The sequence below is a fragment of the Nematostella vectensis genome, chromosome 6 (genome assembly GCF_932526225.1).
Source record: "Nematostella vectensis chromosome 6, jaNemVect1.1, whole genome shotgun sequence".
Lineage (NCBI taxonomy): Eukaryota > Metazoa > Cnidaria > Anthozoa > Actiniaria > Edwardsiidae > Nematostella > Nematostella vectensis.
The window spans coordinates 1,072,253-1,097,265 of record NC_064039.1 but is presented as its reverse complement, the minus strand read 5'-3'; the positions used below and the strand labels follow the sequence as shown (position 1 = coordinate 1,097,265).

General features: G+C 39.8%; 2 protein-coding genes and 1 long non-coding RNA gene across 5 annotated transcripts; 2 read left to right on the top strand and 1 right to left on the bottom strand.

Moving 5' to 3' along the window:
* Positions 1-1,305: 1,305 nt before the first annotated feature.
* LOC5510546 (fatty acyl-CoA reductase 1) lies at positions 1,306-17,588 on the bottom strand. 2 transcript variants are annotated; one of them, XM_048729039.1, is made up of 15 exons: positions 17,301-17,588; positions 11,857-12,053; positions 11,509-11,684; positions 10,937-11,009; positions 10,478-10,584; positions 9,854-10,031; positions 8,550-8,594; positions 8,157-8,275; positions 7,399-7,466; positions 7,151-7,232; positions 6,602-6,691; positions 5,832-5,904; positions 5,575-5,631; positions 5,066-5,193; positions 1,306-2,284 (listed from the first exon to the last, which is right to left on the bottom strand). In XM_048729039.1, the coding sequence occupies exons 2-15, from the start codon at positions 12,043-12,045 to the stop codon at positions 2,125-2,127; spliced, it is 1,545 nt and encodes a 514-aa protein (XP_048584996.1). In that variant the 5' UTR covers positions 12,046-12,053; positions 17,301-17,588; the 3' UTR covers positions 1,306-2,124. The 2 variants fall into 2 exon arrangements, with proteins under 2 accessions (XP_048584996.1, XP_048584995.1); XM_048729038.1 differs by having other exon boundaries at positions 11,857-12,050.
* Positions 17,589-17,923: 335 nt separating this feature from the next.
* LOC5510544 (MOB kinase activator 2) lies at positions 17,924-24,674 on the top strand. Of its 2 annotated transcripts, none has more exons than XM_001630966.3 (5): positions 17,924-18,126; positions 19,875-20,041; positions 22,009-22,105; positions 22,780-22,910; positions 23,911-24,674. In XM_001630966.3, exons 1-5 carry the CDS (start codon positions 18,110-18,112, stop codon positions 24,159-24,161), a joined length of 663 nt encoding a protein of 220 aa, XP_001631016.2. In that variant the 5' UTR covers positions 17,924-18,109; the 3' UTR covers positions 24,162-24,674. The 2 variants fall into 2 exon arrangements, with proteins under 2 accessions (XP_001631016.2, XP_032235613.2); XM_032379722.2 differs by lacking the exon at positions 17,924-18,126 and adding an exon at positions 19,355-19,661.
* On the top strand, positions 20,352-21,092 carry LOC125567981. Its single transcript, XR_007311965.1, has 2 exons — positions 20,352-20,960; positions 21,000-21,092. It is a non-coding gene; the product is annotated as an uncharacterized LOC125567981 (long non-coding RNA).
* Positions 24,675-25,013: the final 339 nt, after the last annotated feature.

Here is a 25,013-nt window from a genome sequence, read left to right as displayed (position 1 = left end):
GTATGTATGAAGATATTACATAGTGAATTAACTCTGTGTTAATAACGATTCGTTTCTGTAAACCAGTGTCTATGCAAAGTCATTTGGACGTTTTTTTTTTATTATTTTGTAAAATCCCTCAATACAAATCGAAAGGCAGAAGAACTACAAATTGTTTAAACTACCGGAAAGAGCGCTTGCCATACATCAAGAATACAGTGACAAGCAGGTGCCTGTCTTTCTCAAATAAAAACATTTTCAATGCGGACGAAATATTCGAGCCAGAATTTTTAAACACCAAATCGCGCACTTTGAATTAAACTTTCAGTGTTAGTATTGGATTTATGAATATTACTTCAGGCTCTGGAGATATTTATTTTATCTCCTCTAAAATATGGTTTGAGTATTATGAATGCGTGCACGCAAGCACTTTTATATTCCCCGAGGGCTAGCGAGTCTTTTTCGAGTCTCCGTTAGTTGAGTATTAACGGACTTTAAAGGAGAACTCCATTAGCAACATTTTTTATTTTTCTCCCTCATTTCACGGATTGTTGATAGCAGTGTCTTCTAGGGCGTATATGACGGTGACTCGAGTGTAATGGAAATTGTATCGTTTGATCACCACGACTAGGGTGTACCTCCGGCTCCGTCCTGGGACCACTACTGAGAGTAAATAACCCCTTGCAGCGTCTCAAAGAGCGTTTTAGCGTTCGTTCTGCTGTCTGGATGTCTATCACTGAATAACATCATCAGCATCCCTAAACTCGTTTATACACCACCATTAAGCCGCCGCTCTTACAACAAAAATATATACAAGCGCTGCACAACCCTGTTATCAAATACTAATTATCCAAAATAATAAAAAAATAAAAACTACTAGGTAGGAAAGCCACCCAAAATACATTTCAGTCGAAGAACTGTTATTTGCCATTCGCTTTTTTTTTACAATGGGTGTATGGGTAAGGCATAGATGGCTGAACCTGGCTTCTGAAATTTATGTGAATTTTAACAAGCATATAAAATAGAATGGTACAACTTTTAAAACCTATACGTTTATTTTCTTATTTGATATCCATTCAAGCAATGCTAGTTACGACATATCTCAATAATGCATCAGCCGAAAATGGGTGTATCGCAGCAGTGGCTGTTTCTTGATCTCATCAATGCCTAACGGGTTCCTGAGGGGTGCGGGGTGCAAATGGCTGTTTTGACTACTTGTGTATGCAAATTTTGGTAGGTTTGGTTACTTGTTTTTGTTTTTATTCAGCGGGGTGCAAGTGCAAGCGTCTACCTCGCCAGAGGAGTTATTACAAACTACACAATACACAGAATTATTAGTGCTTTATTGGGATAATTTGCACGTCAATTTCCATAGTTTTTACTTAGATGAAATATCATAATGTTGAAGTATTCAATGATTGTGGCTTATATTCATTTCATATTCTTCCTTTTTTGAAGAACTTTGATTAAAAAAAACATAATAACGAAAATCAAATTGCGGTCAAGTAGTCCAAGACGATGAGACTTATGAAGGGAATTCAGTAACCGGAAAAAGCCTCAGTTCCTCACGCCTTCATTATACTGCATTATTACTTTAGAATATTTTCAATGGAAATTCGCAACAATTCACAGAAATGGGAGACTAGTTGATTGGTAATTAATACTTTATGACGTGAAAGAAAAATTATTTAGCGTATACTTGTTTTTGCGCACCTAACACTGCCTCGCTTCCAAGGGCACCTATTTTGAAAAATAAAGCTACAAGTCCGTGGGAACGAGGCTGCTTCGTAATTAATTCGAGAGGCTTAACTTTAGCCAAACGTAGCTGTGCGATCTTTAAAAAACGCTTCCTCACACACAACAACTGTCTTTCTGGAATGCAAACGCAAGAGCAAGTGCTGGCGTTTGTCCGTTTCTGATGTGCGATCGCGCGTCTTGGTAGAAACCGGCCTTAATACTTTACTTCGTAGGTCATTCTAGCATCGTAAGAACTAGAAGGACACTAATCTTATTCACGACAACCTCACCCCGGGATCTCAGATCTCAGGAAAAGCTAGAGCCCGTGTCATCAAGATGGCGTCGAGATTTCTAATGGAGGCACCGGGCGGTGTGATTGGCGGGTCCGTAAAAACACATCACACTGGGTTAGTTCACTATCTTGAAGGGCTCTAGCGCCTGGAAGATCGCACTCGCTCGCATTAAGCACCTAAAGCTTGCCACCCGGACAGAGGGGACTTTCTTGATGAGAAGCCAAGAGAATAGTACAAAGAGAACGGCGTACATCGTCCAGCGGATGTTACGCAGCCTGCGAACAAACGATCGACACGTGATAAGGCGATTACGTCGATGCACACGCGCGCTCCTCGTGTACTGTACATCGCCACCCCTTCTCCCTATCAATTCGTACGGTACCCTCACCCCTCTTCTCATTAATTTGTACTGTACCCTCCCCACCCCCCTCTTCTCATTAATTTGTACTGTACCCTCCCCACCCCTCTCTTCTCATCAATCTGAACTGTACCCTCACCACCCCTCTATTCTAATCAATCTGTACTGTACCTCCCCACCCCTCTTCACATCAATCAGTTCTGTACCCTCCCCACCCCTCTCTTCTCATCAATCTGTACTGTACCCTCCCCACCCCTCTCTCCTCATCAATCTGTACTGTACCCTCACCACCCCTCTCTTCTCATCAATCTGTACTGTACCCTCACCACCCCTCTCTTCTCATCAATCTGTACTCTACCCTCACCACCCCTCTCTTCTCATCAATCTGTACTGTACTCTCCCCACCCCTCTCTCCTCATCAATCTGTACTGTACCCTCCCAACCCCTCTCTTCTCATCAATCTGTACTGTACCCTCACCACTCCTCTCTCCTCATCAATCTGTACTGTACTCTCCCCACCCCTCTCTCCTCATCAATCTGTACTGTACCCTCACCACCCCTCTCTTCTCATCAATCTGTACTGTACCCTCACCACCCCTCTCTTCTCATCAATCTGTACTGTACCCTCACCACCCCTCTCTTCTCATCAATCTGTACTGTACCCTCACCACCCCTCTCTTCTCATCAATCAGTTCTGTACCCTCACCACCCCTCTCTTCTCATCAATCTGTACTGTACTCTCACCACCCCTCTCTCCTCATCAATCTGTACTGTACCCTCACCACCCCTCTCTTCTCATCAATCTGTACTGTACCCTCACCACCCCTCTCTTCTCATCAATCTGTACTGTACCCTCACCACCCCTCTCTTCTCATCAATCTGTACTGTACCCTCACCACCCCTCTCTTCTCATCAATCAGTTCTGTACCCTCACCACCCCTCTCTTCTCATCAATCTGTACTGTACTCTCACCACCCCTCTCTTCTCATCAATCTGTACTGTACCCTCACCACCCCTCTCTTTCTCATCAATCTGTACTGTACCCTCACCACCCCTCTCTTCTCATCAATCTGTACTGTACCCTCACCACCCCTCTCTTCTCATCAATCTGTACTGTACCCTCACCACCCCTCTCTTTCTCATCAATCAGTTCTGTACCCTCACCACCACTCTCTTCTCATCAATCTGTACTGTACCCTCACCACCCCTCTCTTCTCATCAATCAGTTCTGTACCCTCACCACCCCTCTCTTCTCATCAATCTGTACTGTACCCTCACCACCCCTCTCTTCTCATCAATCAGTTCTGTACCCTCACCACCCCTCTCTTCTCATCAATCTGTACTGTACCCTCACCACCCCTCTCTTCTCATCAGTCAGTTCTGTACTCTCCCCACCCCTCTCTTCTCATCAATCTGTACTGTACTCTCCCCACCCCTCTCTTCTCATCAATCTGTACTGTACCCTCACCACCCCTTTCTTCTCATCAATCAGTTCTGTACTCTCACCACCCCTCTCTTCTCATCAAACTGTACTGTACCCTCACCACCTCTCTTCTCATCAATCTGTACTGTACCCTCCCCACCCCTCTCTCCTCATCAATCTGTACTGTACTCTCCCCACCCCTCTCTCCTCATCAATCTGTACTGTACCCTCACCACCCCTCTCTTCTCATCAATCTGTACTGTACCCTCACCACCCCTCTCTTCTCATCAATCTGTACTGTACCCTCACCACCCCTCTCTTCTCATCAATCTGTACTGTACCCTCACCACCCCTCTCTTCTCATCAATCAGTTCTGTACTCTCCCCACCCCTCTCTTCTCATCAATCTGTACTGTACCCTCACCACCCCTCTCTTCTCATCAATCTGTACTGTACCCTCACCACCCCTCTCTTCTCATCAATCTGTACTGTACCCTCACCACCCCTCTCTTCTCATCAATCTGTACTGTACCCTCACCACCCCTCTCTTTCTCATCAATCAGTTCTGTACCCTCACCACCCCTTTCTTCTCATCAATCAGTTCTGTACTCTCACCACCCCTCTCTTCTCATCAATCTGTACTGTACCCTCACCACCTCTCTTCTCATCAATCTGTACTGTACCCTCCCCACCCCTCTCTCCTCATCAATCTGTACTGTACCCTCCCCACCCCTCTCTCCTCATCAATCTGTACTGTACCCTCCCCACCCCTCTCTCCTCATCAATCTGTACTGTACCCTCACCACCCCTCTCTTCTCATCAATCTGTACTGTACCCTCACCACCCCTCTCTTCTCATCAATCTGTACTGTACCCTCACCACCCCTCTATTCTCATCAATCAGTTCTGTACTCTCCCCACCCCTCTCTTCTCATCAATCTGTACTGTACAATCGATACCCCTCTTCTCATCAATTTGTACTTTACAAGTGAAAATCTCAGAGGGAAATTAAAATCTGTGTCGAATACATAAAAATAAATCAATTATTCAAATAGGAAGCGCGCAAAAATTGTACGCGCGAGAAAATACCACACTGTTATTTCTCTTGGCGTAAGCAAAAACAATCAGTACTGCACAGAGAACTTACCAGGAATTTCTTTGGCCCATGGGTAACATTCAAGAACAAAATATTTATCGACAAGCCTGAGTTACAGTACTTGAACGTCAATTAAGCCTCACTTTCGTACAGATATACCCCCATACTCAACCAAGCTTACTTTCGGATCCGGTTGTGCGCTAAATGAACGTTTTTCAAGTCTTCCTTCAGCAGGAACTGTTTCATTCCGATGGTGAAGTCTTCAAAGTACTTATTCCAGTCGATAACTCGAACGTCAAACCCAAACTCCTGCCAAAACAACAAATGAAGCATCGCCTGGAAGTCATGTTTTGACAGCAAAGGCAACAAAAGCATTTGACATATTCTTACGCTGATATGTTATATTTAAAGGACAGTTATATGAATATAAAACAGTTGCAAATATGGATTATTTAATACTAGCAGATAGTTTTTTTAGAAACATGTTCATAGCCCTCTCACTGCAAAGCCCGGTTAGCTGGTGCTTCTGTGGAAAGTCTCCATGCCGGCACACTCATGGATGGTATGGGTGACTTCTTGGTCAACGTGACGAGCACTAGATAGCCACACCCAACTTATTTTGTTTTCGATCAATATCGGGAGAAAAATTATTAGAGAAGATCTTGAAAAAGCTATCTAAGCAATATTTACCTCTTGGTCCTGGGGGGAGAGTTCTTCTAAAAGCTTGAGATAATTCACAGTTGTAAACTAGAAAAAGAACACGAAACTTTGATTGGGTTTCCGGTTATCTAATAAATCTGGTTAAAAAATGGTATTTCCTTGTGTGGGTTCCCAGTGGTTTAATCTAATAAATCTGGTTAAATAACATTTGGTATGGCTTCCTTGGGATGTAATCTGATGAATCTGGTTAAATAGTATTTCCTAGTATGGGTTCCCAGTGCTGATACCTTCCATTCTCGTGATGTGAAGACTTTCATAACATCTGTTGCCTTTTGCAGTTTTCGATAGAGGCGATTCATCCTGCAGGGACACAAACAACACCTCATTATACCAAAGTAATCATGGAAATCGACTCTGTCAAATTTTCGTCTTTAATAAGACTTCTTCAGGGCAGACTGAAGAAGGTGAATCGTTACAAGCTTATTTTAAAATGTTAAAATGTTTGTTAAAATAAGCTTGTAACGATTCACCTTCTTCAGTCTGCCCTGAAGAAGTCTTATTAAAGACGAAAATTTGGCAGAGTCGATTTCCAGTTTTTGGAGTATTGTATTCATTGTTCTGGTACGAGATCGCGACAGTTTGGGCTTTTTGATTCTAAAAGTAATCATGGTATATACTAAAACATAGTAGGAAACAGTAGGAAAAGACTTCAATATGCATCTGGCATGACACTTACACCTATTACAAAAAAAAATGTTGCCAGTGTAAACAGCAGTTCTTACGACCGAAACATACCATGGGACTCCATTGTATTTCAGCCTAATCCAGGAGATATGGATCAATCATACGACAACCCATTAAAGGCCATCAATGTCTGGCTACAGGCTTTTTTGGAGTTCTCTACCTTTTAACTTTTATTTTACAAATAATTAGTACCAATTGGTCTTGGAACTGTTATTTACCATATGATGTTATTCACCATATGATGTTTGAATAAGGTATTATACAATAAACACAATATAAGTGTTATTCCTTTATGCTAAAGAGAAGTACTCACTTTGGCTTTTGCCCAATGAATATGGATAGCATGTCAGCAATGAGAGCAGGGATTCGATGGCTGATGTATGTCCAATAATAATACATTAACCTATAGAAGAAGATAAAAATCTTTGGATAACACAGCAATAGAGATATACAGTACAGTATAAGGACATGCATATAAATGGGGAATTCTGGTAATCTGGTAAAAATGTAATCTTTTGCACAAACAATTTCCCTTGGCAGACAGAAAAGGGAGTTTAAATCCCCTAAACCCTTCTTTTAGCTCTGCTACTGTTCACATCATTTCTATAACAGATAGATATACATTCTACACAAAAACACACATTCTACAAAAAAAAAAAAACCTATTGGTATACATTTCTATATATATTACATACCATGCTTTCCTAGTTATCATTATTTTATCTTGCAAAGAGTATCATTATTTGTAAATATAACTATTACTGTTACTGTACTGTTACCGCTACTGCTACCGTTCTGGTACTGTTACTGTTTCTGTTATTGTACTGGTAACAGAAAAATAATGCATCATTCTATTACTTACTTGCTAGACTCAAAATTAAAGTTTGGTCTTCTAAAGACATCCTCCATAGGATAAATCGAAAATGTTTTATGCATAATTTCAGCTGTAACAGAAACAAAGGATTTAACATAATACCAAAAGACATCAGCCTACAAAATGTTGAACTACAGTCTTAACATTTCTCACTACGGAACAGTTGCACATATTCATATAAATATTTCTCTCTGTGTAATTGGGTTCACACACCCATTCCATGGTTGTAAACTTACATATTTCTCCCCACGTAATTGGGTTTAACACACCCGTCCCACAGTTGTACACAGGAATGCCGTCTGATCTGAAACACATAATGCTGTGATTGTCATCTAAACATACAGTACTGTGATTGTCATCTAAACATACAGTACTGTGATTGTCATCTAAACATGCAGTACTGTGATTGTCATCTAAACATGCAGTACTGTGATTGTCATCTAAACATACAGTACTGTGATTGTCATCTTTGGTGGTGATTAACTATTAGTTGATTGCCTCTCATCCTTATGTACTGCACCTTGGGCATAGATATTCTCCAGCCAAAAAAGGTGAGATTTACATGTGCCAAAAGTAATTACTAAAGAACTGCCCCTTAGAACAATCAAAGGCAATACAAGGGGCCCTATGGAATTTAAGCACAAAATCTTATTACTACATTTCAAGCCCTTTTAACATTCACACCCAAGCTTTATTATCATTGGTCATACATATAAGGCCATGTGCTCTTAGTACTGTACATTAAAGTACAGTTGAATGATATGTGTCAGAAAGTTACAATGTTTGTAGCGAGATTTAACTTTAAGTGTTACTTTATGACTTTACATCATTTCTATAAAATTGCTGTTCATAACAAAAAATTACTTATCATAACATACTTTTGATCATGGAATTCAGTGACATGTTCATGCAGCCACTACTTCAAAGGGCAGATGCATGCAAAAAATAATAAAGCACACTTCACTGAGTATGATAGAATACAATAAGCAAGTACCGTTTCTGGGCTGTGTGCCATGCTATGCAAATCATCATGTGAGCTGCTATGTCGACAGGAATTACATCGCCCACACTATTTAGATCACCAGGCATACTCCGCAGCATGCCTTTCCCAGCCTATGAGAAGCACAAAGATTTAGTACTGCATGTACAAAAATCAACAAAAGAATAAATGATGCAGAACACGCATTTAGCTCTAGAGCTTTTGTACTACTCCAAGTAGGCTTTTTGCAAAACAGATGTGCATAATTTTGTATAATTGAGAGCAGTACTCTAAGAAGTTACATTACATGCACTACCAGGAAAGAAATAAGCTTAATTTAATACATGAAAAGATAAAAAAAAGTAATTAAAAAGTAATAGTCAAGTAGGATGTTGTTTATTTACTTACAGCAACAAATAGGCCAGCAGGTCCATTGAAGTTATCTACCCAGCCCTAGAAGAAACATACTTAACTGGTCAAGTCATCTGTTTTTTTAATAAAATTCCCCCTTCTTCCATGACCTATTGTATTGATCCATTCTTTTGGTGTTTTTAGTAATTCAAGCTCTTTTCAATTTCTTTGTTTGTTAGATTTTAAGATTGGTGCAACTGGCATGGTTTCCACAGCACAAGCCCCACCCTAGAGAGAGGAGAGCGATGATGAGGGTCGTAGGCTGTTAGGATCCATGTGACAAGGACAGGTTTACACTTACGGGGACAGGTTAGCACCCACGGGGACAGGTTAGCACCCACGGGGACAGGTTAGCACCCACGGGGACAGGTTAGCACCCACGGGGACACGTTAGCACCCACGGGGACACGTTAGCACCCACGGGGACAGGTTAGCACCCACGGGGACAGGTTAGCACCCACGGGGACAGGTTAGCACCCACGGGGACAGGTTAGCACCTACGGGGACAGGTTAGCACCCACGGGGACAGGTTAGCACCTACGGGGACAGGTTAGCACCCACGGGGACAGGTTAGCACCCACGGGGACAGGTTAGCACCTACGGGGACAGGTTAGCACCCACGGGGACAGGTTAGCACCCACGGGGACAGGTTAGCACCCACGGGGACAGGTTAGCACCCACGGGGACAGGTTAGCACCCACGGGGACAGGTTAGCACCCACGGGGACAGGTTAGCACCCACGGGGACAGGTTAGCACCCACGGGGACAGGTTAGCACCCACGGGGACAGGTTAGCACCTACAGGGACAGGTTAGCACCTACGGAGACAGGTTAGCACCCACGGGGACAGGTTAGCACCCACGGGGACAGGTTAGCACCCACGGGGACAGGTTAGCACCCACGGGGACAGGTTAGCACCCACGGGGACAGGTTAGCACCCACGGGGACAGGTTAGCACCCACGGGGACAGGTGTACACTTACGGGGACAGGTTAGCACCCACGGGGACAGGTTAGCACCCACGGGGACAGGTTAGCACCCACGGGGACAGGTGTACACTTACGGGGACAGGTGTACACTTACGGGGACAGGTGTACACTTACGGGGACAGGTGTACACTTACAGGGACAGGTTAGCACCCACGGGGACAGGTTAGCACCCACGGGGACAGGTTAGCACCCACGGGGACAGGTTAGCACCCACGGGGACAGGTGTACACTTACGGGGACAGGTGTACACTTACGGGGACAGGTTTACACTTACAGGGACAGGTGTACACTTACCGGGACTGGTTTACACTTACAGGGAGGGGCTCCTTGAATGATGCCCCTATGATGGACGGCCTGAAGATCGACACAGGGAGCCCAGACGCTTCCTGCAGCAACACATGCTCAGCAAGGCTCTTGGTGAAGGTGTACGTATTGGGCCTCTGGTCAATCACATATGGGGTGATAGCCTTAACCATGTCATCACTCATCCACCTAAACATAATATTATGATTAGTGATAACTGATATCAGTATAGAGGACCACCCTTTGGATAAGGCCAGTTGGCTGCTTTAGCAGAAAAACACTTTGTCAAACACCATGGCCTCCTGCTAAAATATGCTGACTTGTATAATGTCACTTGACTTGTGTTTGTCCACAATGGTGTCTTGGAGTCAAATTTTACGACAAATTAACTTGGAGACCGTTTTGTTGTGCCCATTGTATCATCTACCCCATTTATAATTTGTATTGTCTTTAATTAAAAGTTACTTACAGTAGATCTCATTTTTACAGTAGATCAAATTTTCAGGCTGGCTCAATAGAGGTACAGTAAAAATATGTATTAGTTTATTTTGAGACTCAATATAATAAAATATGGTTTTAGCCTTATAAAGGAGGTTGTAATTTAACAACAGTTGCTGACTTCAGAGGAGACTTACTCTAAAGATGAAATGAGTTTTTCTGGCTCTATTGATGGTGGGTATATCTTCTCATCAACAACATCTCTATCACAGTTTGCATATGTTGAGGACACATGGACAAACGCCTGGGGACAAATGAAGAAAACCCTGGGGATCAATAATGAAGTAATTACAATGTTCAGGAGAAATGAAAACATGCCCGGGGAGGAATAAAAGTACTTGCAATGGGACTTTTTTTCTTAACTTGTAGTCAAGTTTTATTACAGTACAGATACAGTCATATTGATACTCCATATTGGTACAATATGGCTTACAGTACAGCAGAAAGCCAAGAAGAGAATTAAACGGTCCTCCTTACCTTTCCCAAAATACATTGCATTTTTATCACAAAAGGTCCTAAATAGCTACATTTAGATCCTGCTTTGTGACTTGGTGATTTTTTGTTATGGTTTGTAATAGACCAGATGCCTACTATACCTCTAGTTTTTTTGTGGCCTTGCAAAGCCTGATAACTTCTTGAGTTCCTTTTACATTTAACTGTAATGACACCCTGGAAAAAAAGGCTCAAATCATTCATTCATATACACCTATTTCACAAAAGGTTGTCAGTGCAAATGGCGAATGGCAAATGGCTTACGAGTACTAATTATTCGTAAAATTAAAGGTGTTAAATAAAGTCCAGCAATGTCAAAGCCAAGCATTGGTAACCTTTAATGGATAATTGTTTTGATTTATCCATATTCTTCGAGACATGTGGTTACTTTCAGTCATAGAACTGCCAATCACCATTTGCACTGACAACCTTCATTGGAATAGGTGTATGCTGCTCTTGAGATGCAGTGGCATGGTTTGCTCACTAAATGCTGGGTTGGTTTGAATAGGTTTTGTGCTTTTTAGATTATCTAGTTTAATGGGTTCAACCTACAGATGTGAATATTATAACAACAAACATGTGAAGTCTTCAGAGAAAATGACTTTAAAATACAGAATTGTAATTTCTTTGTCTAGCCAAATATCAGTAAATCTGTTTACTGATATACAGTACATACCTCAGCTCCTCATCAAATCTAACTGTGGCTGCAGAATGGAAAACAATCTGTACACTGCCAATTATCAGAGCCATGTCTTCCGGAGACAATCCGAGGTCAGCTTCAGCAATGTCACCTGTAATTGCTGTGACCTTATCCAGTTGATCAGGATCATTCTCTCGTACATTCTGAAACAGCTGTAAGCATGACAAGCTTTGTAAAATAAATATTCAGAGGTCAGGTACAGGGACAGTCTGGCAGAGCACACAATTTCGTACCACAAAAAGCAAGAGATATTGTAGAAACTGATCCTGAAGGTTTTTTTTTATTTTGCTTGACTCCACCCAGTTCATTCTGAACTTTACTTACCCTTGTCTGAAGCATGTTGTCAATCCTCTGCTGAGGTGTGTGGTCGGCTCTGCTCCGAGTCAGAAGATAAATGCGCTTCACAGTCCTGCATGATCGTAGCAGCTTCTCTAATAAAACTTTACCAAGAAATCCAGTCCCTCCAGTAATTAGTACAACCTTGTCGGCAAAAAAAGTCTGGATGGAATCCATGACAACAACTGAAAAGAAAGGAAAAAAATGACAAACATTATTAAGACTTGTTGCTAAAGCTTGTATGTGTATTGTTTGTTTACAAGTTTAAAAATACATAGTCAACTTTCTTATCATGGGTCACCTTACAGGAAACTTAAAATTGTCAGTGTAAGTGTATGCCTCAAACCATCCCTGTTTAAACACAGTATTTTTGTGAGAAGATACCAAAGCAGAAATCTGAATTTAGTGACCTTAAGTAACACTGTCCAAATACAGCGGGATGGTGCTAAAATGGATAAAAAGATTAAACACATTATCTAGAAACTGTACATCAAACAAAAGGAGTCTATTATGCACTAGTCATTGGAAACCCCACACGAATGGTGCATGGTGTCCCCCTTCGGGACAAAGCAATCAAATTCCCCTATCCCTCAGGGTACAAAGGGAACAACTAAATAACTGAAAATGAGCCACTGCCCTAAGGTTGTTTTTTTGTTTGCCCTCTCCTCAAGGGTGAAGAAAAGTCTCAGAGTAAAAAAAAAACTGTCAATTCCAGCACACCCCCTGTTGGGAAAGATCATTCTTTGAAAGTGTTAACCCCACTCTTCCATATCTAGAGGAAATTGGGTAAATTTTCTACTTTAAAAAATGGGAAATAGACATACAGGGGTTTCTCTTTATAACTATACTCAAGTACACAGTCTAACTTGGCTATGATGAAAAGGTGAGGTTTAATTGATCAAATAACTATTTTACACCTTACAAATCTGTGTTGGACTCATGCAAAGCATGGGACTTTGTTGGAGCAACATGAGCCATAAGATAACACATATCTGGCAGGGTTGGATCCAGGGTAGTTTACATGAGTTCCGGAACCAAGTTATTTTGAACTTAAATGGCTTTTTTAAAAATACTCCGATCTCCCTAGAAACTATTGGCTTGTCTGTGGAAATCATTCAATCAACTGTATTTTTGCTTTTTATTAAATTAAACACGTACAAAGATGCCTTATCGTCATTATTATTCTTATGCGCCCTGGATCACGAGCTTTGGATTTGAGCTTCGATCACTTTTCGGGAACCTTCGGAAATCCGTCGGATAAGATCGGAAAATATTGTCACCAATTTGCAAGCAAGGGGGTGGGTGAGGTGTTATTATAGTTAGCGCTGGAACACACTCAAAACCTCGCGCGATTGGCTGGAAATTTTTTCATTGTGTTGGAACTCACTCAAAACCATTTTTGATTGGCTAACTCACTTGGAAACCACCGCGGAAACTATCGACAAAAGTATAAAACGGTCTGTACCTCCCCTAACGGTCTCCTTTCATTTGCTCTCACTGGAGTCTCAGTACTTGCATCAGAGTTTACGAAGGAATTAGTTAACACTAGTTTGCACTAGTTTTTACTCTTTATGGCTCGTGCTCCTGTCTGTCGGAAGGAGGATTGTTCTCCCTACGACATTGGCTTAGTCTTCGACAATATCGCCAGCTATTCGCCTCAGGACAAGTTGAAATTCATCGAAAATGTATGGAAACCAGGTGAGCTTTTCGATTTCCCAGTGTCGATAGAGAATGGAAAATCTCACAAGTTTGTTTTAAACTGGCTAAAGAAATATCCATGGCTAGCCTACTCTAAATATTACAATGGAGTGTTTTGCTTAGCTTGTGTTTGTTTCTGAGTTCAGTGTGGGCGAAACGCTAATAAGTTAGACAAATTATTGAAGTCTCTTACAAATTGGACTTCGGCCGCTTCGCGATTTACAAAACACGCACAAGGAAATTGTGAAATTCACAAATTTTCTATAATTGCTATAGAAGAATTTAAGAAAATGATGCGAACAGAAGCTGTCTCGATAAATCTGCAGTTAAATAACATCGTTCAACAGCAAATTGCTAGAAACCGTGAGATCCTTAGGTCCCTTTTTAAAACAATTATTTTCTGTGGGAAAAACAATATCCCACTCAGGGACTTGAGGAATAGTGACCCCACTAATGCTGCCCTAGCTGGTAATTTCCAGGCACTGCTTGAATTCCGGGTAGACAGTGGTGACCATATACTGGAGCAGCACCTAGAATATGCACCAAGAAATACCACATACATTTCAAAGACCATCCAGAATCAAATGATATCAACTGTTGGTGCTCATATTTTAAATAATTTATCTCAGGAAATGAGAGATAGTAAATATTTTTCTGTAATGGCAGATGAAGCGGCTGATATAGCAAACAAATAAAATATTTCTGTTGTGATTAGATTTCTCGACTCAACCAAAAACATCAGAGAAGAATTTATTGGATTTTATATTTGTAAGGAGGGAACAACAGGAGAGTCCATCAAAGACCTTATAACTGCAGCTGTAGTAGACTTAGGATTGATGATGGAAGACTGTCATGGCCAATGTTAAGATGGCACTGGCAATATGGCTGGACGACTTAATGGAGCCTCCTCGTTAATCAGAGCAGAACACGAGAAGGCAATTTTTGTCCATTGCATGAATCACCAGCTGAATTTGTGTATTGCCAATACCTGCCAAATACCAAATGTCAGAAACATGATGGATGTTGTGCGAAAGCTTTTTGAATTTTTTGACAACTCTCCCAAGCAACAAGAACATTTAGAATTCAAGATCATAGAACTTTTGCAAAAAAAAACAAAAAACACACTGCTTTAATTAATGTATGCCACACCTGATGGATTGAAAGGATAGATGCTATGGACCGAATAGTTGAGCTTCTTCATCCAGTCACAGCTACACTAGAAGATATCTCAATGAACAGACACAAGCATGAAAATACCAACTGGAATCCTACCAGCAGACAAGATGCCCAATCATTACTTAATGCTATCAACTTTTCCTTTATTGTTGCTATTGTTATTGTCAGACATATTTTGGCACTAACTAAGCCACTTACAGTGAAGCTGCAAAGTAAAGCTATGGATATCCTGAAAGCTAAAGAAAAACTTGCTCTTCTGATATCAGTTCTCACAGAAATGAGCAATGACATTGATGGCACACACCATGAACTGTACCAGGATGCAGTAACTATCGCAAGACAAGTAGATGTACAACCAGATATGCCAAGGGTAGCTCAGAGACAGAGACATAGACCCAATGCTCCTGATTCAAATCCTGAAGAGTATTACAAGATAAATCTGACCAGAGTTTTTCTAGACCATGTACTCGAGCAGCTCGATTCTAGATTCAAGGATGATGTATTTATTTGCTACAAAGGTATTTCGATCATACCCTCTGTTTTGATTGCTACTGACGACTGGAAGCCTAATGTTTTAGAATTTTGTAACTATTACAGACATGCCAAATTATATAGGTTTACAGGCAGAGCTTTTATTATGGGAGAGATTATGGAAGGGGAGGGATAACAGAGGAGAAGTGACTCCAGACACTCTAAGGCTACACTGGAGGATATTGACAAAGATGCATATGTCAATATTTATTTCATGTTAAAGATCCTGATCATACTTCCAATTCCATCTGCTTCTTGTGAGAGATCCATTTCATCCCTTCGAAATCTTAAAACCTATTTGAGAAGCACAATGACTGAGGACAGATTGAATGGGCTGGCACTAATGTATACCCACAAAGACATGGATTTAGACCTGGACAGAATAATAGATTTATTTGCTCAATTGCACCCTAGGAGAATGAGAATGGCAAACATATTAACTTAAATTTTTGCACCATCTGTTTCTAGAGGGCTTGTCAGTTATGTTCCATCTGGGTCTCACCCTTAAACTGATGGAGAACAGCTACAGAAACTCAAACTGGTGCCTGTATAACTTTCTTAAAAAGTCATTTCTAGATGTTTTTTTTATTTAGTGATGATTTCAATTTTTCTATTGACACTGGGATTTCATGTTAAGCTCAAATGGTTTACAAACATTTCCCTGGGCTCCAGAAGCTGCATTTTCAAAGGATAAAAAAGGGGAGTATTTTTCAAATTATATATATTTTTTTATAATCATTTAGTACTTCTCATTTTTATAACTTGATATTAATGTTGTATTTTTCTCCAGAGCTCCAGTGGCTGCAGTTCCCAAGGATGAAAAAGGGGAGTTTTTTTTCAAATTATGCCCTCTTTTATAATCATTTAGTACTTCTCTCTTTTAAATTATGATAACAATGTTGGATTTTTCTCCAGAGCTCCAGTTACTGCAGTCCCCAAGGATGAAAAAGGGGAGTTTTTATTCATTATATTGTCTATAATTTGTACATATCTTTTGTATATGACATATGATATTAATATTGGATTTTTTTTTCTTATTATCTTGAAAACTCCTGGACCAAGGACCAACCACAGGCTTGCCATCTATAAGTACCATTTTTCCTTCTCCTGCTCAAAGACAGTTAGTAGGCAGCTATATTGGACATAGACCAGTGGCACCGGTTTGGATACCAGATATTTTTTTGTAGAGCAAGGTGCTTCATGTACCACCTTCAACAAAATAAAACTTTTTTTTGCCTTTATGATAGCATGTTTTTTTGTTCTTTTTGGGGTAATTAACTTTTCTGAAAATGCAGAAAATGGCATTTATAGAGCTTGAAATTTCAAATTTTCTTGGGGGAGCACGCCCCCAAACACCCCTATTGTTGGTGTTTCGGTGGAAACTACTCACTCAAAAACCTGGATCCACCCCTGTCTGGTAACAAGATTTCAACGATTTGTATTTACAAGTGTGGTGACCTCTGTTCCTCCACTCACCCTATTGGTGGGCTCAATATGAGACCATGTTGCAACATATGCAAATTAGGCCTGATTTCCCATACATAAATGATAAAATGTAAAAATAAAGGTTTCGAAATAAACTACTCCTTTGGAAGTATAGAAATGTATTTAAAGTGTATATGGATACCAAAGAGATATCAAAGAAATATAAATAGAATTTTTATTCGAATTCTGTCGAAATTTTGCTGTATGTTTTTAAACATAACCTGTTGGATTGCCTATAAGTAAATTTAAAAACCCGTTTTATTTGGAAGGTTATATGAAATAATTTATCTCTAATTCGGTCAATATATCCGTTATCTAAAAGTAAGAAATTGCAAGCAACGACAACAAGATAAATTATTGAGCATTATATAACTTAATTTAAGCTTACTTATATTTGCCAAAAAGCGAGTTGTAAAGTTCGTCTGAAAACAACCTGATCAAAACAAGTTCTAATAACAAACAAACTCTATAAGATACTATTACAACCAACACAAAATGAATAAGGCCTAACTTGCTTTTAAACATATTTAAGTAATCCTTACCTCGCTTCTTTTCTCTTTTAGTTTCTCGTGTACTCTGACGCTTGAAGGAGGTCCTCTCCGTTCTGGAGGTGTGTTCGAATCGGGAAGTAAAGAAATCGTACTTTTACCCCACCATTCTAGCAGCAAGGTAGCATGGTTTTTAACTCATGTTTTGTGGAGCTATGGCGATTCCCTTGGGTTTGGTTCAAATGCACTTTCCAAACATGTGGTGTTTTTTAATATTTTTTGCACCTTCGCGCTCCAACCAGACGTACTACATACAAGTGGTCAGCGGCGATAGGAATTCAATACTTCATGTAAGAACTCTTCAGGAGAACGGTCTTATTCTAAGTTCAGAAAAAGGGGACTATTAATTTATTTACTTCGTTTACTCTATTTTATGGAACTTTGGTCAAATCGTGAATATAAAAAATTAACTATCGCGCAGAATATTTCAATCTGCATTTACCTAGCATGACAATTTTGAAAATAAAGTGATGTTTAAGATGTGGTAGGATTTTCAAACAAACCTATTGAGAGGCTTTTTTTATTGTTTCTTAATGTTTTATTTAAATAAATATTTATCTCATAGTCAGGACCGCCTTATAATCAACGTCTACTCTTTGTTTTGAAATGCACGAGAGCGAGGCTGACACTCGGTGGCAGACTGGACCCTAGTCCATGTAGCAAAATCGGAAGAAGAAACTATCGAAAGGGGAAATATCCGAAAATAACAGTCCTTAGTACCATGTAAATCCATCCAGAACGAAGCCCACTAAAAGGGTTATTGTATGGGACAACGCTTGAATCAGTTCTAAGAACAATTTATTATGGAATGGCTTATTGGGTGAGTAACTGAGAGAGCAATGTTCGAGACAAAACCAAAACAGATTTCTCCATTCTGGTCAAGTCTTTGGGCGCGGTATTGAAAGTAAAAACCTCTAAAACAGATAAATTTTGTCATTTAATTCAACCATACATGATACCCATAAGGCTTGCGATATCCAGAATGTCCTGGAGCGTAATCTGGTAAATTATTTTTACACTCCCTTACATTTTGTTCGTTAATTTACATTGTGTTGCTCTGTTTGCTCAGGCAATTTGAATTGAGATATTGCTGATCAGCTATGATAGTTATTGCAAGTTTTCTTCTCGAAAAATAAGCGGTATTGTTGATTCGAGTCGACCCCTGTAGAATTCCTTGTGTTTGACGTTTCCCTTGCCTGGTTAGAGTTGCAGTGTCATTCCAAAAGATGTCTTTGTAGATTACCGTTGTTTATCAGTTCTTTTGCAGACGTCTTGTCTGTCATATTCCTCTCTGATGTAACCAGAGATGTAACGAAAATGAATTTAAAAATTTCGTCTCAAAAGTAAAAAAAAATACGTATTACAGGTTTAACGAATATTTAATGAAAGCAGCCCGTTTAAAAATAGATCATAAGACATGTAATCGTATCGTCGCTAAATGCAACGCAGCGTCAACTAGAAAAGTTAAACTTAATTTACATGTCTTGAAGAGCAATCGTGTCGTTTCTCGAACTCACTCAGCCTATTCTCAATCATTTTCGTAAATTGCTAGAAATTGCTTATTGTAATACCGAACATTCTATGGTTTTGCATTGCTACGTAGCTAATTTCTCTTTAACCTCCCACATAGTTTTGATATTGGATTTAAACAGCCTCCTGCTAATGCATTTAGATGACTTTGTGTTTCTTTAAGGATTAGAAATACTCTAAATGTTGATGCAAGCACAATGAATGCACCCTACTTAACTGGAGATAAAAGAATCTAGAATATTGCAAATATGTGTTAAGAGTTTGTTATTTTGATTGTCGCTTGTCAACTAATTTCACTACAAAATGAAGAGCATACTCTACCAAAACCTTAAGATAATTTTTTTAAGAACATGACAATTTCAATAGCCTGCCTCACTCATGCAAAAACCTTTCCAATGTTTACAAATGATAATTACTCATCCATGACATTTTAACAACCATCAGGTGATTATAGGATCATATCAGCTGATCACTAGAACAGCCAATCGGAGCCTGCTATTTTACAAATAAGTGCTTTTTATTCATATTTTTATTACTGCTTCTTTGAGGTTATGCTTGTGGAATAGTAAGAGCCACATTGTGGAGGAAAAAAAAGCAATCTTCTATTTGTTATTTTGAAACAGAAAAATTCAGTTCTTGCTTTTTTTTTTTCGTTCTTGACTTCTGTCATGTTCATGTATTATTTTTCCTATCAAACGCTTTGGATTCTTAAAAGTGATATCCAAGGTTTTCCTAAAAGAGTTTATTCATGTGTTCCTCGTGGCTTATACCTCTTAATCCGTGGCACTACCTACAAGTTGCTTGTGAGGCTGTTACAAAATACAGGCATGTGATTTATAGTTTTCATTTCATTGTCCATTTGATCTATAAATCTTTTTGTGCTTTGTTTAAAGCATCCCTACCAGTTGTTAAAATATTTATCACTTTCTTATCTTTTTTTGTTTTATTCATTAATCAATACTTAAGAACTACATGGTCTTCTTAAAAAATGTCACCTTTTTGTATTTTGAAAGTTATTGTTTTGTTGTCATTTTTCAGCAAAGGAAAAAAGAAAACAATAGTAGAAGAGACAAAGGAAGTCAAAGAAAACAAGCCATATCTAGAAGAGCAGTATCTAAAAAGCTGCATACTTAACAGAAATGAAATAGAACAGACTGTCAGTCAGCCGACAGGCATTGACTTTAACGAATGGATAGCCTCACATAGTAAGTATTGCTCCAAGGTACATAGCCCTATCCCACTAATGAACTGTATGTTCCTCCAAGGTAGCCCTATCCCACTAATGTACTGTATGGTCCTCCAAGGTACATAGCCCTATCCCACTAATGTACTGTATGTTCCTCCAAGATAGCCCTATCCCACTAATATACTGTATGGTCCTCCAAAATAGCCCTATCCCACTAATGTACTGTATGGTCCTCCAAGGTAGCCCTATCCCACTAATGTACTGTATGTTCCTCCAAGGTACATAGCCCTATCCCACTAATGTACTGTATGGTCCTCCAAGGTATCCCTATCCCACTTATGTACTGTATGGTCCTCCAAGATAGCCCTATCCCACTAATGTACTGTATGGTCCTCCAAGGTACATAGCCCTATCCCACTAATGTACTGTATGGTCCTCCAAGGTACATAGCCCTATCCCACTAATGTACTGTATGGTCCTCCAAGGTACATAGCCCTATCCCACTAATGTACTGTATGGTCCTCCAAGGTACATAGCCCTATCCCACTAATGTACTGTATGTTCCTCCAAGGTACATAGCCCTATCCCACTAATGTACTGTATGGTCCTCCAAAGTAGCCCTATCCCACTAATGTACTGTATGGTCCTCCAAGATAGCCCTATCCCACTAATGTACTGTATGGTCCTCCAAGATAGCCCTATCCCACTAATGTACTGTATGGTCCTCCAAGGTACATAGCCCTATCCCACTAATGTACTGTATGGTCCTCCAAGGTAGCCCTATCCCACTAATGTACTGTATGGTCCTCCAAGATAGCCCTATCCCACTAATGTACTGTATGGTCCTCCAAGGTACATAGCCCTATCCCACTAATGTACTGTATGGTCCTCCAAGGTACATAGCCCTATCCCACTAATGTACTGTATGGTCCTCCAAGGTAGCCCTATCCCACTAATGTACTGTATGTTCCTCCAAGGTACATAGCCCTATCCCACTAATATACTGTATGGTCCTCCAAGGTAGCCCTATCCCACTAATGTACTGTATGGTCCTCCAAGGTACATAGCCCTATCCCACTAATGTACTGTATGGTCCTCCAAGATAGCCCTATCCCACTAATGTACTGTATGTTCCTCCAAGGTACATAGCCCTATCCCACTAATGTACTGTATGGTCCTCCAAGGTACATAGCCCTATCCCACTAATGTACTGTATGGTCCTCCAAGATAGCCCTATCCCACTAATGTACTGTATGTTCCTCCAAGGTACATAGCCCTATCCCACTAATGTACTGTATGGTCCTCCAAGGTACATAGCCCTATCCCACTAATGTACTGTATGGTCCTCCAAGGTACATAGCCCTATCCCACTAATGTACTGTATGGTCCTCCAAGGTAGCCCTATCCCACTAATGTACTGTATGGTCCTCCAAGGTACATAGCCCTATCCCACTAATGTACTGTATGGTCCTCCAAGGTACATAGCCCTATCCCACTAATGTACTGTATGTTCCTCCAAGGTACATAGCCCTATCCCACTAATGTACTGTATGGTCCTCCAAGGTACATAGCCCTATCCCACTAATGTACTGTATGTTCCTCCAAGGTACATAGCCCTATCCCACTAATGTACTGTATGGTCCTCCAAGGTACATAGCCCTATACCACTAATGTACTGTATGGTCCTCCAAGGTACATAGCCCTATCCCACTAATATACTGTATGGTCCTCCAAGGTACATAGCCCTATCCCACTAATGAACTGTATGTTCCTCCAAGGTAGCCCTATCCCACTAATGTACTGTATGTTCCTCCAAGGTACATAGCCCTATCCCACTTATGTACTGTATGGTCCTTCAATGTACATAGCCCTATCCCACTAATGTACTGTATGTTCCTCCAAGGTACATAGCCCTATCCCATATCTTTGTATGTCTCCCTCAGGTCTCTGTATTCATGGTACTGACACATACTTTGCCTTTTTCAGCTTTAGGTCATTTCAATCAAATCAATTTGTTATATGGGTGTATTATAGAAGTATGCACAGCGGCATCCTGCCCTACAATGTCAGGTCCTGGAGCATTGTGAGTCCTTATTTATGCTGTAAAAGCTCTATTTTGTTTTTCTCAGGGAGAGGGGACTTGATGGAGGGAGATGGCTTATTTAAAATCTGCATTTTCACCAAACATTTTTTTTACCAATTGTACATGCTAATCAAATTGGACACAAGCATTGAATGGATCCTTGTTTTTGCCAGTGTTTCATTACAAGATCATGTTAATGACAATAATAAAATATAATACTTTATTGATGATAATAATGTTAATAAGAAGGGAGAGGCTTAGATATTAGCCTATAGAGGGGATGATTAATGGAGAGGAAGGTTTAAATAGGGACCATTAAAGACCACTTTCAGAGATTTAACCATTAGACTGGTTTGCTTTTGTTTTTAACTAAACATAGATAAAAGAGTTGAATTGTACAGCCAGCCCTTTGAATGAGCCAGTTTATTATCTTGGGGTGGCAGGTTGATTATCTCAAGCAAATAGATTTGAATTTGCACTTTACCTAGTTCCTGTAGCAGGTCCATGCCATCTCATCAATTAAAAAAAACATATCAATTATCAAAAATTAAATTATCTATACACCTGTTATCTTATTTTACCTTACTGAATATACTTTTATACTATTTATAAACTTAACGTTTCCTTGATTTCCAGCCATTATTAACATAGTATTTCATATTTTCCTTTTCTAGAACTTATTTATGGTGTGATGATAAGGGAAAGAAAACAAAGGCATCAATTGCAGCTCCTCAGTATATAGACTACGTCATGACCTACGTGGAGAAATATGTCCATGATGATGCAGTTTTTCCCTCGAAATTTGGTAAGTGATCTTTGAGTTATGGTACTTTCGGGTTGGTGCCATGCCTTTAGTAAAATTACCTTTTTTTATAGAAAATGATGCTTTGGGAGTAGACAGTTTGGGACAAAAAATGGTTTGGTGGCTTCAAGGTCCCATGCCTTTTAGTAAACTTACCCTTTTTGCGGAAAATGATGCTTTATGAGTAGACGGTCTGGGATAAAAAAAATAGTTTGGTGACTTCGAGGAGGGGAGGAGGAACAGTACCTGGCTTTGATGTAGAGTCTGGCTAAAAAATAAATACAAACAGTTTTAAAATGTGATATGATACGATACGATATAATATGATGTGATATAGTTTTTTGTCAAACAATCAATGCTGGATGCCTGGGTACATGTAAACCATGCGTTCATGTAAAAAAGGAACTCACATCCGCTCTGAAAAGTGGGGGGATGTCCCCCCTGACACTCGTTTTGCCCCTAGCATTTGTTGTCAGAGCTGACAGTTTCAACAGAATATGGCTTATGTATGTCTATAGAATCAAAAAGCCCAAACTGTCGCGATCTCGTACCAGAACAATGAATACAATACACCAAAAACTGGAAATCGACTCTGCCCAATTTTCGTCTTTAATAAGACTTCTTCAGGGCAGACTGAAGAAGGTGAATCGTTACAAGCTTATTAACATCAGAATAGTGGCGCGAGACGCAAAAACATTACAACTGACAAAAACGCGCATTTTCTAGAATAGCGCGCGCTATGGATAAAAAGAATTTACACATCTCTACGTGGGTTCCTACTACAAAAAAAGTCATCACTATTTAGACCCCGCGGGTAGATAGACTTAAGCCGATAAGCCCACTGGCCTTCCCTTTCCCTAAGCTGAGCCTCAGAGTTACACTTATCTATAAGTTGTACCATAACATTATTAAGACCTAAATGATTGCCGCAATGAAAATGTTGAATGTCGCAATGAATTGCTTGTCTGGTAGAAAAGATATTGATTTATTTTGCCCTTTGCAGGAATGACCTTTCCAAGCACATTTCTAACAACCGTTAAGAAAATTGAGAAGCTGCTATTTCACGTCTTAGCCCACTTATTCTGTGCGCATTATGCAGACTTTGTCAAGCTTGAACTACATTCTCACTTGAATTGCGTTTTTATCAACTTTTACTTGTTTAACATGGAGTTTAACACACTGGATCCCAAAGAGACTGCCCCATTAGATGACTTAATACAAGCAATGGATTTAGCTCCCCCTTCCCAGAGTTAGTGGCATACTGGTGGTAGTTTGGCTGGCCATACTTGGACATTTGCCACACATTCTACTGCTGGAGGGTATGGACTTGGTATTTATCAGTCCTCTTGCTCAAAAAACAATACGGTCTTCTTTAGTTTGTTGTCCAATTGGATATTTCTCAGTAAAGAAGTCTTGTTTATTTATCAGTCTGGCAATTATCATCAAGAACGCTATTCAACCAGAAAATACACTGTCAAATACAAGAAGTGGCCAACAAGTGCATGGCTTGCATGGTGTCTACCCTGGAGTGATTAAAGATGACTGAAACACCAAATGCTCCAATCTTCAATGAATTTTTCAAAACGTTTTTCAAAATGGTACAAGAAACTTTGTTCAACGAAATGATGTTGTAAATTTATTAAATTAATATTATTATATTGAGAAGGAATGGAGGGGATCTATTGCTTTCCTTAGGGCATTTTTACAAACTGAATGTTCTTTGCAAATAGCAAAATATGGGAAAAAATAAAAAATATGATAATTTTGGTTGGTGTGGCTGTTATGTAATGTGTATTTTGAGGTTTGAGGTTTATGAAGTATAAATTCCTATTCCGAATCTTGTCCAGGGTATCGCATTGTTATAAGGAGAACTGACTTTCTGTACTTCTGTATTAGGAGACATTTCTTTCTGTACTGTTTTTTACAGTGTCATATACCCTACTGTGGCCATCTTGAATGGCTTTCTGGAGTGAACCAATATGGAAGCAAGAAACCTACTATTTATTAACTTAGATAGCCAGCATAAAGAAATGCTTTAGTGAACGTCAAAACATCCTCCTAGTCATGAAGTCAGTCATGATAACATTTGCATACCTGTCAACCTCT

Coding starts and splice junctions, on each gene's coding strand:
- LOC5510544 (XM_032379722.2), top strand. CDS start 19,585: ATGTGTTCCTCGTGGCTTATACCTCTTAATCCGTGGCACTACCTACAA. Junction 20,042..22,008: donor CGAATGGATAGCCTCACATA/GTAAGTATTGCT, acceptor TGCCTTTTTCAG/CTTTAGGTCATTTCAATCAA. Junction 22,911..23,910: donor AGTTTTTCCCTCGAAATTTG/GTAAGTGATCTT, acceptor TGCCCTTTGCAG/GAATGACCTTTCCAAGCACA.
- LOC5510546 (XM_048729039.1), bottom strand. CDS start 12,045: ATGGATTCCATCCAGACTTTTTTTGCCGACAAGGTTGTACTAATTACT. Junction 5,905..6,601: donor TTCATTGGGCAAAAGCCAAA/GTGAGTACTTCT, acceptor GTGTCCCTGCAG/GATGAATCGCCTCTATCGAA. Junction 5,194..5,574: donor TCTCCCCCCAGGACCAAGAG/GTAAATATTGCT, acceptor TTGTTTTGGCAG/GAGTTTGGGTTTGACGTTCG.